This window comes from Panthera uncia, chromosome D1 (assembly GCF_023721935.1).
Source record: "Panthera uncia isolate 11264 chromosome D1, Puncia_PCG_1.0, whole genome shotgun sequence".
In the NCBI taxonomy this organism is placed as follows: Eukaryota; Metazoa; Chordata; class Mammalia; order Carnivora; family Felidae; genus Panthera; species Panthera uncia.
The window spans coordinates 96,531,652-96,546,977 of record NC_064808.1 but is presented as its reverse complement, the minus strand read 5'-3'; the positions used below and the strand labels follow the sequence as shown (position 1 = coordinate 96,546,977).

The window sequence follows — 15,326 nt, the reverse complement described above, 5'->3', positions numbered from 1 at the left end:
CTTGTGTACCTAGGTTTTCACTATGAGGCTCACACAGAATAGCCTATATATATAATAGTTTATTTTAACCTGAGAGCAACTTACATTTGAATGCATTCTAAAACTCTATATTATTTATTCCTCCTGTTGTATGATTTTGATGACACACTTCACATCTTTTTGTGTGTCCATTAACTAATTATTGTAGTTATGCATTTTTTACTACTTTTGTCTTTTAACCTTCACACTAGCCGTATGAGTGATTAACCCACTATATTTACTATATATTTACCTTTACCAGTGAGATTTTTACTTTTGTATGTTTTCTTGTTACTATTTAGTGCCCTTTCTCTTCAGCTTAATGAAGTCCCTTTAACATTTGTTGTAAGATCAATTTAGTGGTGATGAACTCATTTAACTTTGCTTGTCTGGAAAACTCTTGGTCTCTCCTTCAATTCCAAATGATAACCTTGCCGGGTAGAGTATTCTTGGTTGGAAATTTTTTCCCTTTGGCACTTTGAATACACCATGCCACTCCCTTTTGGCCTGCAAAGTTTCTGAGAAATCTAATATCTTATGGGCTTTCCCCTGTACATAACAAGATATTTTTCTCTTGCTGCTTTATAGATCCTCCCTTTATCTTTAATTTTTGACATTTTAATTATAATATGTCTTGGTGTGGCTCTCTTTGGGTTTATCTTGTCTGGAACTCTCTGGGCTTCCTGGATCTGGATGTTTGTTTCTTTTGCCAAGGTAGGGAAATTTTCAGCCATTATTACTTTATTTTTGTATTTTTAATTTATTATTAAAATTAATTAATAATAAATTAAATAATAAATAATAGTTAAATATCAAACTAAAATAATTTTAATTATTAATTTTATTATTAAAGTAAGCTCTACACCCAATGCGGGGCTTGAATTCATGACCCCAAGATCAAGAGTCCAATGCTCTACCAACTGACCCAGTCAGGTGCCCCAGCCTTTATTATTTTAAATAAGTTTTCTTGCCCATTTGTTGCTTCTTCAGGAGCCCTGTAGTGGGAGTGTTACTCTGCTAGATATTGCTGCATAGGTCTCTTAAGCTATCTTCACTTTTAAAAATTCTTTTATCTTTTTGCCACTCTGTTTGGGAGAGTTCCACTGCCCTGTCTTCCAGGTCACTGATCCTTTTTTCTGCTTTGTCTAGTCTGCTTTGAACCCCCTGGTGTGTTCTTCAGCTCTGTAACTTCTCTTTGGTACTTTTTAATATTTTCTGTCTCCTTATTGAAGTCTTCTGTGTTCATCCATTCTTCTCCTAAGTTCCATGGGCATCTTTATGACCATTACTTTGAACTGGTTATCAGGTAATTTATTTACCTCCATTTCATTATGTTCTTTCCCCCTAAAGTTTTATGTTATTCTTTTATGTGGAACATATTCCACTGTTTCTTCATTTTGCTTGACTCTGTGTTTGTTTCTGTGCATTAGGTAAAATAGCCACCTCCCCTTGTCTTGAAGGAGTGGCCTTGTGTGGGTGATGAACCATATTGTTTAACCTTGCCCTAGCCCTTGGTTGTCTCTTGAACCTTTGTGACTGTCTAAACAGCCTGATTTATTCTGGATCGGTCCCAGTTGTTGAGGGTGTGCCAAGACCTGTCAGTGTTCCAGAGGGAGGGATCTTAGCACCTGCTGACTTTCAGGCTGACTGGAAGCCAGATTCTTAGACAGCAGCTTTTAAAGTATACAAATACATACTGTCCAATGGGACCGCAATCACAAACCCTGCTGGCCTCCAGACCAGGCCATCTGGAGGTGTCCCCTTGGCAATAGTTGCAAAAGTCAAGGCTCCAGACAAGTGTATGAGCTCCTTCCTGGGATGTACTGGTATGCTGTAGTGAGGCCAAGGGAAAGCACAAGGATGGCATTCCCTTAGCCCACCTTCTCTTAGAACATTTCAGTAGTCTTAGGATGTGTCATAACCCGAAGCCTGCCCTTTAGGCTGAAGCTCTAGGACAAGTGAATAGGTCCTTTTCACAAGAAGCCTGGGGTGTGTTTTAGTTTGCTGTCTGTGCAGTGTCCCGGGGGTGAGAGCCTGCCAAGAATTGTCTCTCTGATTGTTTCAGACCCATGGGGCCTAGAAACATAAGCCTGCCTAGCCACCAGACCCAGATGCTCAAGGGCTGTCCCTAATGTGGATTGTGTGCACCTGCTGGCTTTAGCAGGGCCACAGGAGAGTGTGGGGGTGGGGTGCACCAGCTGACTCTAGTGGAGAAGAAGAGCCAATAATTCCCAAGCACTTGTGATGCACCAGGTGTGGTGCTGGACAATGTAAACATTCACCATTTACTCTTCACACCCCCATGATATCGGCACTATATCTCCGTGGCATCGGCAACCCCCACGTCACCAAATCCAATTCTTCACCTGGCCTCTCGGGAGTGTTCAACTCTTGGACCTCTCCCTTTTCCTGACATACTCTTTCCTTGGCTTCCCTGATAAAACACTCTCTGGCTTTTCTCTTACGTCTTGGGCTATTTTTCCTCTCTCTGCTTTGCAGGTGCATTTTTCCCACCCTCCCATTAATGGTTAGATGGGGTTCTTCCAGTCCATCCTAGGTTCTACTTCTTTCGTTTTACAGAATTTCCCCATATTTGCCTTCTATTTCCATCTATACACAGATAACGTGAAGATTTGTGTCCAGCTGGACATCTCCTTTGAACTCAAGATTCTTACAGCCAACTGTTTACTTGACGTCTCTTCTTGGAGGTTTCAAAGGCAGCTCACATTCAACATGTCCAAGACAGAAGTCTTGACCATACCCCCTATAAACCCATCACCTTCCTCACATCTGCACCTCAGGAAATAGGCGCACGGTGTGCCGGGTGTTATTCCGGACTCTTCTATAGCTTTTGTGTCCCATGTATCTCTTAAATCTCTCCATTTCTCTCCATCTCCATCCCCGCCCCAGGCAAGCCACTGTCACCTCCCCCTTGGACCAGGGAAACAACATCCCAGAGCCTACTGTGCACCCCCTTCCATGTGTTCAACACACTGCAGCCATCCTTCACCCCACAAATAGGATCAAGCACTTTCTGCCGGCCGAACACTGTCCCGGCCCTGAGAGTGGTCTTCTCGAACACAAATCTGATACTGCTGTCCCCTTGCATAAAACTCTCCAATAGTTTTTCCTTGTTCTTGGGACAAAAACAAAATTTCTTCTCAGGACCTCAGGCCCTACAACATCTGGCTTGTGTATACCTTTCGGGCTCCATGTTTCTCCACTCTTTTCGTCTGAACTCCTACAGCATTTACAGCCCTCTTTGCCGCACAGGGCTCACTGTTTCAGTAGCAACTGGCCAAGGAGACACTAAGCTCCCTAAAGGCGGGAGCCATGTATAAAGCTTTGCCTGTCTCCACTTGGCATGTGCTGGGCACTTAAAACCCACTGTTGGTGTTAGATCCGAGCCACTGTGTGTCCTTTACTTTGGACTCAGAGTTCCTCTGCATTTTGTAGTCACAATAAATACCCCGCCTTGCCTTTCCCTTCCCTGCCACACTAGGCCGCCAATCACAGAAGGGTTGGGGCCTGGAGGGTCCCAGAAAGTGGCCCCTTTCTCTCTGCTTTTACCAGTCGTTTGCAGGTGGATTTGACCTTGTGTTCCCAAATCATCTTTGATGTTGGCATAAAAACTCTCTCCCCACAGCCCTTTCAGGCTAATGCATCAGAGTCAAATCTGAAGGCCTTTAGCTGATTTTCCAAACTTGATCACTGCCATCTCTCTGACCCTGAATAGCTGAAATTAGGGGCCCTATTTTCTTCTCTTTCCTTTTCAGCTCTGAGTACTGAGCTGGGTTTGGCGAATATTGTCTGTTTTAATATTCCCTTTCATATGAGCCTGGCTTACCCAGATTAACATATTTCATTAAGGGCGCTCTCTCCCTTTCTTCATCAAAGGGTTTCTGATGCAAAAATATTCTTCTTAAAAAATAAGGAAGTGGCTGGGGAGATGTCAGTGCCTTCTACTCTGTGGACTGCTTGCCGGGAGGGGACCTGGAGCCTCTGGTCTTTCAGAAGACACATTTTCTGTAGAGGGAGAGCAGCTTGGACAAAAGCCACATCTGGAGCATTTAGCTGCCTGCACTTGGGAAACAAATCCATTCTGCCTCTCTGACTTTCTCCTTGCATGACAGCACTAAGCCCCCGCCCCCACCCCCACCCATGGCAATCTCTCTGCAGCACCCAGAAGAGGTTCCCTGGGTCACGACGACCGCACACGACATCCCAGCATCAGTCCCTCTCACAGCCACACTCCAGCTAACACAGAACATCACAGCACACACCAGGCTGGCTCACCCCACAGTGGCCGACAGCTCGCACCAGGAGGCTGCCTTCTGGGCTTGGAGGGCCATCCTCAAAGAACCCATTCCTGCTCCTTGCTTGGGGAACAGAAGTGAAATGTAGTGTCTGCATTTTTAAAACTGCACAGCGCCATCTGATAGATTTGTGTGGATGGTGCTATTTATCATTCAGCATTCATGTATTATTACTCTGCTGCCCGGGGCCAGGAGAAGTCAGCGTGAGCGGGATGGTTTAGAAAGGGCAGACTTGGTAATTTCCCTTGGAAAATTAGCACGATGAGCAACATGGCAGAAAACCTGGCAAAGACAAAACTGAGGCAAAGGAGGGGGTCAGGAGCAGCTGGTCTGGACCTGGTCTGGGGGTGGTCTAGGGCAGGAGGAAGAGAGAGAGGGACAGGACAGGGACCCGTGGAGGGTAAGGATGTGTCAGGCTCTGTGCTAAGTGCTTCCACGTAAGTCTCCACACTTGTTTAATCCTTACAGCCATTCTGAGAATTACACGCTATTGTCTCCATTTGACAAAGAGACGTCCAAAGTAGCTTGCTAAAGATCACACAGTTCTGATGCTTGGTCAACCCAAGTCTTTTGCTTTCAAGAACTGTTCTTGTTCTACTATTCCTTGTGTGGAAGGAGATCTACTTACACACACACACACACACACACACACACACACACACAGCTCCCTCCTTCCTTTGAGTCACCCATCTGTTCCCTAGGATACCTTTTTCAGTTATCACGTAATACTGTTTGCGGAGTATTACACATGCTTGGATAGTGCTTTGTAATGATTCTGAAGGCGTGTGTGCGTGTGTGCATGTGTGTGTGTGTGTGTGTGCGCGCAGTGTATGTTCTCACGCCAACTGCGCTGTAAGCTTCAAGGGCAACACTCTATTTCTTTTTCTTTCCCTACCACATGGCTGCTGCATGATTCTGCAAAAAATTATTGGCACTCAGTTCATGTTGCTGACTGACAGACATATATTTCAGCCTGCGAGTCCCATAGGACTATAAATTGCCACATGAGGTATGTGAGTTAGAAGGGAGAGAGGAACTCACATTTATTAAAGGTTTACGACAGCCCTGTGCTAGATGCTCTCTCTCTCTCTCTCTTTCTTTTAAAGCAGGCTTCACACCGAGCATGGAGCCCACCATGGGGCTTGAACTCACGACCCTGAGATCAAGACCTGAGCTGAGATCAAGAGCTGGAACTCGATCGACTGAGCCACCCAGGTGCCCCTGTAGATGCCTTCTCTTTAATCCTCAAAACAATCCCACGAGATAGGCATTACCGTTCCCACCTTATAGATGAGGAAGCTGTGCTGTGCTCACGGCTTCTGCCTGATGCCAGGGATGACTCCCTACGGCTCCCCCAGAACCCCCTTTCCTAAATGCCAGGACAGACGTCCCCCCAGGATGGAGCAGTCCAACCCAAGGGTAGGGGAAAGGACCAGCCGGCATCCCCCTGCTCTTGATCCTGTGATTTATTTTCCTACTGGCGCAAAGCCCTTGTTGAAGGGAGCGTCTTCATTACCCCTCCCTCTCCACTCTGCCCACCCATCCTGGCACCCCCGGCTTGGGGGTAGGCTATGGCAGTCCCTCATCTTGCGGGAGAGCCGGAGGGGCTTGGGGAAGGCATGGATGTGCTCTGAAGATAGCATCTTTCCTGCCCCCCTCTCCTCCTGCATTGCTCTCCAGATGTGTGATGTTCTCAGCTTTGCCCTGCTCAGCGGGGCCCCGGGAAAGGTTGCCACACATTAGAGAGTGGTCCGCGGAGGGGGAGCAGGCTATGGGGCAGCACGGGGGAGGAGGGCGGGGAGGCGGTTGCAAGGGACAGTCGGAGAGGGGTGCGAGTGACAGCCCAGGCCTCCCCTCCCCTCCTCTGACAATGACAGGGCAGAGCCCCGCCAGCCATAGCAACCTGGCAGGGAGACGGAGCGGGCAGTGCCATACGGGGGTTGGGCCCACAGGCCCACCCTCTCCCGGGGCAGCCGCAGGAGGTCTTGACGTATGATACGGACACAGTCAGCCCCCTCTCCCCTCGTGCCCCGCGTCTCTGCTGAGGCCTGGCCACTCACCACCTCTCCCCAGCCACAGCCTCCCACTCCCTTCCCAGAACCCCATTCTTCCACGGACACCAGATGTATCTTTCCAGGGTGCCGTGTTACCCAAGTCTCTCTCTGGGAGCTCATCGAGAGTGGCTCTCAGTGACCTTCCCCAGCAAAGTAAAAAGCTCAGCCCAGAGGCCCCAGAACACATTTTAGTCCCAAGGACTGTATCCAAGAGCCTTGTGCTAGACAGGCCACTCCCTGCGGTAAACTCCACCTGCTCCGGGCTCTGCCCTTCCCCGTTCCCTGAACCCAGGCCCATCACCTTCCAACCCCCAAGTCCTGGCTCTCAATGCGGCACCTGCAGGGACGAGAGAGAGCCTTCCCCGGTGCCTCTGATAGTGGCAGCCAGTCCTCTCTGTCACCCTCTTCCCACACTCAGGGATGGACTCCTGGGTGGCCGGCTGCAGCCTGACTCTTCTGCCCAACGAGACAGTAAGCTTCCAAGGGCAGGGCGCCTCCCTGGAGAAACCTGTACCGGAGATGACTGACCTGGTGTCACGGACAGAGCTGCTTCTCAAGAGGTGAATATGCAACTCTGACTTTGCTTTCCTGGGTCTCACTTTGACTCACTCAGCAGCCATCTGCCGAGCATCTAAGCCCGTGGCGGGCAGTGTGCCAGGTGCTGGGAAAACAGCAGGGACTGAGACTTGGTCCTTCCCGAGGAGAGGACACCCAGCCAGCCACTGACTGTGCGCTGTGCTAAGGAAGGGTCTAGAAGCCCCCAGGAGAAACAAAACCTTGGAGCTACACGAAGACCTGAAAAATAGTTGGAGCTGGCAGAGGAAAGGGGGCTGGGGAGGGGTGAGTTCTCCAGGCTCTCTTTTCCCATTTCTGAATTGTTTTTGAAAAGCTGACAAAGGCTTAAATGAACACAAAAGGTCCAGAAGCAGCCAGAGTGAGAAGCAGGCTTGCCTCGCATTCCCACGTGGGTGCCACCCAGGCGCTCTCTCGGGGGTAACCCCGGTGGCCCATTTCTCACGTACCTTCCAGAGAGAGTCAAACAGACATAAGCATGAGCCCCTGCGGCAACTCTGTGGCTTGGTCCACTCCAGGCCTCTCGCCCCCTCTGAGGCCCCCTCTTTGCCATTTCCTGCCACCTGACCACGGGTCCCCCATTTCCCCAGAGACCTGGGGGCCCATTGTCATTCTGCTCCGCAGGGCTTCACGGCCTCATCGGTGCTAGCTAGGGTCCCAGGGGAGGGCTCTGAAGGGATACCAGGAGGACAAGACTCAGATCTAGGTTTTTCCAGGGGATCCCGTCCCCCACAGACCACCAAGGTCCAGCTCTCTGACCCCCAAGCACTCCCATAATCCCAAACCAGGAGTGTCCAGATGACTAGCCAGATCCATGATGTCTCTGACCCCACAGACTCAGCCCATAGCCCTTTGCCTCTGGGCCTTTCAGCTGCTTTAAGTCAGACCACCTTGTCGCCCTTGGCCCAGGGACAGTCCTGGAAAGAAGGGACTGACGCTCCTCCCTCCCCATTAACTGCCCCATCGTCTGCCCCTCTCACAGAGCTCTTAGCCCAACCAGAGTCCTGCCCTTAGGGAGAGATGAGGGCCTGTGCCCTGGTGGGTGCTGGTGTGTTTGTCTCAGATGGGCAGCTCTGAGGCCCAAGGACTCCCCCACAGGGGGGCACGGACAGAGCATGGGCACAGGGCCACCGTAGGCTGAGCCTTCACCCTACCTGATTTGTTCTTGTATTCAATATCGAAGCCCGTGATGATGCTATTCCCGTCGAATCGCTGGGTCCAGCGCAGGTTCATGCTCCGGGCCTTCACCTCCCGGATCTCCAGCTCTGGGGGGTCAGGGGGTTCTGGGGAGTGGCAGAAGGAAGGAGCAGAAGTGAGGACGGCAGCAGAGAGCATGGCCTCCTGCCTATCTCCAGAGAAGGCCAGGGTTCTGCTGTGTCCTGGGGAATTGGTCTTCCCATGGGCTCTGAACCCGGGGTCAGGGCAAGGTGGGTCAGGGGGAGGCCCAGCGGTGGGGCTCAGAGGCAGAGTGGGGCTTAAGCTTGGTCTCCTGCTTTGTTCCCCTTCTCTTCGTTGGCCGGTGGGAGGGCAGGCCCTCTTGCAGGGATCCCCCTGACCCGAGAGTCTGTTTGTTCTCCGTGAAGAGCTCTCAACTTTTCCCGGCTTGACTCTCCCTGCCCTCATCTCCTCCCGGGTTCGGGGCCTCAAACCCAGATGCCCCCCACTTCTGGAAGCAGCAGTGCGTTCTACAGTGATGGTGGTCGGTGTAAACCTTGCCGTCCGAAGTGTGCCTGGAAGGGCCCTTACTGCCCCGCTCTGGCCGGAAGGGAGAGCGTAGGAAGGCTCTTCTCAGAGGCCAGTTCCTACCATCCTCCACCACGGTGTGGGTGATGACCCCGTTCTTGAGGTGGAGCTGGCAGCGGGCAGCTGGCTCCCTGGGGAAGGGCTTGGGAACGGTGGGGCACAGGTACCTTGCACAGTGAGTTGGATCAAGCCTCGGTCCTCCCCATATGAGTTGATGGCGTGGCAGCTGAAGAACACAGAGTCCCCACGGTCAGCTGGCTTGAGCTGGGAGGTGGCCCGCAGGGCAGGAGGATGGGGAGAGAGGGAGGAAATGGGGAGAGTGCTTTAGAGCTGGTCTGCTGAAGGGGGCTCACTCTAGTGGGGGGCAGCAAGGCCACGTCTCCTGGGAGAGGGGCCCACAAGGGACTTTGTCAAGGGCTCCTCTTCCCTGAAAGTTCCAAGGATGGAGGTGTGGAGGAGTCCAGGCAGGGAGGGGCTGAGGGGGCACAAGGGGGCAGAAAGACAGGGGCTGAGGGACCCCAGGAGAGTGGGGAAAAGGGGCTGAGGGGATCTCAAGAGGGAGGGAAGGGCTGAAAGTCGAAGGAGAAGGGGAGGAACTGAGGAGTCCCAGAGGGAGGGAGGAGCGGAGGGGTCCAGGAGGGAGGATGGAGTCCAGGGGTTCCAGAAAAGGGAGAGGGGCTGAGGGTTCCACACATTTAACGTAGGGTTGTCAGGGTTGTAGGGTTGTCAGGAAGGAGGCATAGTGAGGTTCTAAGGCAGAGGCTCCCGAATGAAGAAGGGAAATAGGTAGGAAAGGGAAGGTGCTTTTTCGGGTGAGGGGAGGGGCTCCCAGATCCCCATCTACCTCCAACAGATACAGCAGTAAAATTGCGGGCTCCCCACTTTCAGAGAGTGGGGTCCCCCTGAGACCGGGGCGTGGTTGCTCACCTTCAGCGTGGAGACAACCTCGTCGCCGTTGTCCTTGGTGGCGATGGCGTACCTCATGACTCGGTCGGGGTCGATGACCGTGTCCCCCTTCTCCCAGCGGATGATGATGGGCCGCTCACCCCTGGCTGTGCAGTTGAGCTCCTTGGCGTGACCCTTGATGGCGATGGTGGTGTTGGGGTGGGAGGTGATCATGGCCGGGACTGGGGAGGGGAGGAGGTGCGGGAGGCCCCAGTGAGGTGGGGGGGTGGCCAGCCTGGGGGAGGGGCGTGTGCCTTGTGCAGAGGCCCCGCCCCCGCTACCCCTCCCCTGCAGAGCGCCTTAGCCCCAGGGACGGGGTCTATTAAAAGTTGGGGGGGCTGTCAGAAACCCCACTTGCCTATCTTCCTTTTCCGCCTCCCCACCCATGACTGGAGTGGCCTCTCTCTTCACCAGGGATTCTTATATTCCGCGGACACCTTTTCAGCATGTTTTAAAATGCACAATATATATAGAACTACAAAGGAAACCAGATATATTGAAGTATGGCTATACAAATATTAAAAACCTTCAAAGGCAAACTTTTCACATAGTATATCACATATCAATATGTGTTTTTTTTATTACTCTTTATCAAATGCTGTCTAGTGCTGAGTTACATTAGCACGATTCTGTAACGGCGATAAGCATAAATGCGAGAAGTGTGGTATGAAAGCATCTGTGGGGGCTTTCTGCTGGTGGGGGCCTCGAGTGCTGCTCCTGCTGTGGTTTGTTGCTTATATTCAACATGGAAGGAAATACTACATTTCAGCTCTAAGTTGGTGGGAAAAAAGATGTGCTCTCTTCTCCTATGCAAATTCATAGACCCCTTGGATCAGATCCATGGACTTTCTGAGGGGGGTGGGGGGGTGGTCTCTGGACCCTAGGTTAGTTATGAACCCTACTCTAAAGTACTGGGGCCTTTGCTTTGTGTCCATGGCTCAGGCTCTCTCCAAGGCTCAGGCTCAGCTGGTTTACTCCTCTCGAACAGCTGAGAAGCTCCCCTGTTCATCCAAACAAAATGCAACAGAAAACCCTGCAGAGCATCGCCATTATTAAGGTCCCTCAAGCAGCTTTAACAGGTTTCTCCCCACCTCCCCGCTGAGCTGAGAAAATCACCAGGAAACAACCAAGGCCCCAGCTGGCCATCAGGAGGCCACTCCCAGTGCCCTGAAAAGAAGCGTCTAGATCTTGACCCTCTTCTGGGCCTGAGCACCTTGGCTAGCAGCAGGAGGAGGGGCCGGGCAGAGGGAAGGATGGTCTCGGCTGCCAGGGAAATCCTGTCCCCACTCTCCTCCCTCCAAGTCAACAAATATGCATTGAGCGTCCATGCCATTACGTGGCACTGTGGCAGGCCTGGGGGACACGCATGCTGTGAGACAGGGTCCTTGCCTCTTGGAAGGAGGGGGAGAGGGGAGGGGGACAGAGACCCCTGCAGGAACCCCATGAAAATGTGGAGGATCTGAGCAGTGTCGCACAGAGGTATTAGGAGAAATTACCTTTGACTGAGGGTATCTGGGGAGGCGCCATCCATCCATTCAACGAGCATTTATTGAGCACCTGTTATGTGCCAGGCTTTGTACTGGGTTCCAACAGTGAACAGGACAAACCAGACCTCAAGGAGTTTCATGGTAGCGGTGAGCACAGACAAGACTAGCAATCCTGGCACAGGATGGCAAGTACTATGCTGGGGAAATGCATACGGGACACAGCGGGACTTAGGTGGGCACCCCAGGCCATGCGGCCTGCTAGAGCAGAGACAGCCGTACGTAGGGCAGACCCCAGGAAGCAAAGTGGTGTGATGCACCTGCAAGACTGTCCTTGCCCCTGCCTTCTCCTCACCCCCTTCCTGGGAAAACCTGCCTGTCTGAGTACAGGACGCAGTGGCTCTCGTCTGCGGGATGCCCGTTAGCCCATTAGCCACTCTGGAGCCCACAGACTGGGCTGGCAGTGGTTGACAGTGAGAATCAGACATCACTCCACCTTCCCACCCCCACCCATGGTGGGAAGAGGACCCCTCCCCACACCGAATTCTGCAGAGCAGAGACCCAGCTCATCATCATACCCCATCAATGGCCTGCTTGGGCAACCGTGCAAGACGGCACCCAGTCTCTGTCCAAACACCCCCCAGCTGCCCTCTGGGGCACCGGGTCCCTGCTCCATGTCAGGGGCTGATCTTTTCTTTGCCTCCCAGTGTCCTCAGGACTTTTCTCCCCTCCAGTTTTCATCTTTTTAAATGGAGAGAGTGAGAGAGAGTGAGAGAGCGAGCTGGGGAGGGGCGGGGGGAGGGGGACACAGAATCTGAAGCAGGCTCCAGGTCCCGAGCTGTCAGCACAGTGCGATCCCATGAACCGCGTGACCATGACCTGAGCTGAAGTCAGACGCTTAACTGACTGAGCCACCCAGGCGCCCCTCTCCCTGCAATACCCTCCAGTATTACAGACCTACTCAAAGTTCCTCCCAGCAACTCTCCAGGGTCACCTGACTTCTAAGGACAAAGGATGCCATGCAGCCCTAACGATGATGTGCCCTGAGACACCAGTCGGTGGGTGAGGAGACATTTGAAACATGTGTGGGGGATGAAGGGCAGTGTCTGGTGTCCCAGAAGTCACACGATGCAGCCAGCCACCTTCTCCGCCTTCTGTCTTACGGGACTTGACACTGAAGCCAGCCCTGGCCCCTGGCCCCTGCACCAGCCTCCGAGCACAATCCCCAGCCCTAGCTCATCAAATAACGAAGCAGATAAATTTTATAATGCACAGCATTACACCAGGATATACAATAAAACGCGAAAGACAAATAACGAGGTGCAAGTTATAATGAAGAAAAAGCCTGCAGTCAGAGACATCCGTGTATGAATTATTGACTAAGGTTTTACACTCTCAAGGATGTGTGGAGGAATATTTTCCATCAAAGATTTGCATAATTCACTCGTATAAACCTGGGTAGAATATAGAGTGAGATTTTACATCAACAAGTCAGGCCTTGCATTGCAGATGCCTCCATTTTTTTTTTTTTTTTTTTTTCTGAAGGATTGAAATGCAGGGGTGTGGGGGCAGGGGCACACGGGCTACCTCTGCTCTCCCCACGGTGAATGGCCAGAGACAGGGGCCGGGGACCCCTGAGTGGGCCAAGCCCTGAGGCCTTCCTGGAGAAGAAGAGGTTTGAGGAAGTCAGAGGAAAAGAAGAATCTTCTTCCGGTAGGAGCACTTCAAAGCTCCGCACCAGATCGAGAAACTTGTAGCACATCCCTGTTTTGTTCTCCAGGCAGGGCTGCCCTAGCCTGTCCAGGGCATGTGTGGGGATCATAAAGGCACCCCTCTGGCTGGATGCAACCCGGTGCCAAGAACCGTAGTCTGGCCAGTGGGAAAAGACCTGGGCTTCAGGCTCCACTTGCCCCTTAGGCCCTGCACCTTTGAGCAGTGCACAACCTGTGCATCCGTACATGCCAGTCCCACCCCAGGGAGTCTTCCCAATCATGTTTGTTTAAAGAGACAGACATGGGGGCAACTAGAGAAAAGAGGGCCTCGGGAGATCCTGGATAGGTCTCAGAGCCCACTTGGTCCTTTAGCCCCGGGGCGGGGGTGGGTTCCTTTCAACCACGGTTATTGTAGTGAGTATCGGCTCAGTACAACCCAACACTCTCCTCACGGCCTCAAGGCTCAGAGCATGTTCAGAGGAGCCCATCTAAGAAGAGGAGGCTCTTCTGTGGCCCCCCCACCCAGCTTGAAGGGGTTGGGGGCCAGGCAGGCGTGGGCCCCACTTGTGTCTTCACCAAGTACGGAGCCTTTAATACAGTATAGTCAACCTCAGGTTCACCACCTGTGGTATGAAGACAGGCCACCTCCCTGGAGAGTTGTTTTGGGGGCCAATAAGCCCGTATACGTGAAGGGCCTGCCACGTAGCAGCTGCTGGAGAAACCTGGGTACTATTCCCATCCCAGGGCTCTCAGGCCCCTCCCTCTGCTGTTCCAAGACAAGCCCCAGATAAACGCATGCACCTCTTAAGATGTCACTTGCCAGACTATTCCACAGAATCACAGAGACCTAGATTTGCAGAACCCAAGTAACGTTCAATATGGCAGTTACCAGCCACATGTGGCTCCTGGGCGCTTGAAATGTGGCTCCCACGAACTGAGATGTGCTGTGAATGTACGGCTCGCGCTGGGCTTCGAAAACGTAGGAAGAAAAAGAATAATGCAAACTGTATCCTCAAGAATGTCGCACTGGTTACACGTTAATATTTTAGAGACACTGAGTTAAATGAAACACAGTTGACTCTTGAACAACACAGGTTTGGACTGCATGGGTCCACTTACAGGCGGATGTTAAAAAATAAATACAGTCCAGCACTGTGAATGTATTTTCTCTTCCTTACGATCTTCTTAGTAACATTTTCTTTTCTCTAGGTGACTTTATTGTTAAGGACACAGTCTGTAATACACACGACATGCACAATATGTGTTAATGGACTGTTTACGTAATGGTAAGGTTTCTGGTCAACAGTAGGCGATTAGCAGTTAAGTTCTGGGGAACCCAAAAGTTATATGCGGATTTTTTGGCTGCTTTGAGGGGTCGGCACCCTTACCCCCTGCATCGTTCAAGAGTCAACTGCAAACTATTACTATGAATCTCACTTGTTTCTTTTTTCACTTTTTGAACGTGGGACAATGAGAAGAGTTCAAGTTACACAGGTGACTCGACTTTGTTCCTGCTGAGTGACCCAGACCCTTTGTTCTACAAAAGAAGAAACTGAGGCCATACAGGGAAGTGATTTGCTTACGGTCACACCGCTAGGAAACCGCAGTGTATCTGAAGGGCGGGCCGATGGGAGAGGGGAAGCTCGCCACACAGGGCTGGAACACTGATGGCAGATGCTGGGAGAGAGATTCCCCAGTTCTTTAGCATCACAAGGACAGCCCCAGGTGACTCATGAAACAGGACGGCTCGTCCCGGGCACTCGACGGAGGACATTAACAAGCTGGAGTGTGACCAGGAAGATGGGCACATCGCAGACTGTGAAATCTGAAGAGTGGCCGAAAACCGGGGGTCTGTAACTTGCGGGGAGGGGCATGGGAACAAGACACAATGGTTCTTGATAGAGGGGGAAGGACAGACGTCCTGTGTGGCCTAAGAAAGAATTTTCTGGTAGTTTTGCTGTTTAGGGAAAGTGTTGCAATGGGAGGCAGTGATCCCCTGCACCAGAAGTAGGCAACCCTGGGCAAAGGCAGAGGAGACCCAAGCAGGACCAGAGGACCTCGCCCTTGGGAGTGTCTGGGTCTCTGGAGAGAGGGAAAAATGTCTGGGTCTCTGGGAATCTGGCTCACTGTTCTGGGAGGCAGTTCTATGATCCACTACACTCTCCTTGCCTGCAGGAGTCTGCAGCCCTCTGTCCTCGGCAAGAAGCAGACAACCTGCCTCCTCTCTTCTCTCTGCCCCGCACGGTCTCCCTGCCAACGCCAGAACGGAGAACTCTACCGCTGCGCCTCTTCCCCAGCCTCGTCCCCGGCCTCCAAGGGCCACAGTGCCCTCCTGTGCCCACACACTGGGGGCCCATCTGCTCTCCTCTTCCCTCCCCCTCCCCCTTGCCTCTTGCTCCAGAGATCGCGAGGTCTCTCTGCCCCACTGATTCACGGTCACCAACACGACTGAACCTAAACACTCACTGCTCTGTGCCCCAG

General features: G+C 52.1%; 1 protein-coding gene across 1 annotated transcript in view; it reads right to left on the bottom strand.

Moving 5' to 3' along the window:
* The window catches only part of LOC125929689 (Down syndrome cell adhesion molecule-like protein 1), a 99,297-nt gene that overhangs the window by 49,146 nt on the left and 34,825 nt on the right, over nucleotides 1-15,326 (bottom strand). Inside the window, exons 9-11 of the mRNA XM_049641106.1 lie at nucleotides 9,632-9,831; nucleotides 8,872-8,968; nucleotides 8,116-8,244 (exon numbers count right to left, since the gene is read on the bottom strand). Coding sequence (XP_049497063.1) covers nucleotides 8,116-8,244; nucleotides 8,872-8,968; nucleotides 9,632-9,831 — 426 coding nt within the window. The remainder of the gene's footprint in view (nucleotides 1-8,115; nucleotides 8,245-8,871; nucleotides 8,969-9,631; nucleotides 9,832-15,326) is intronic.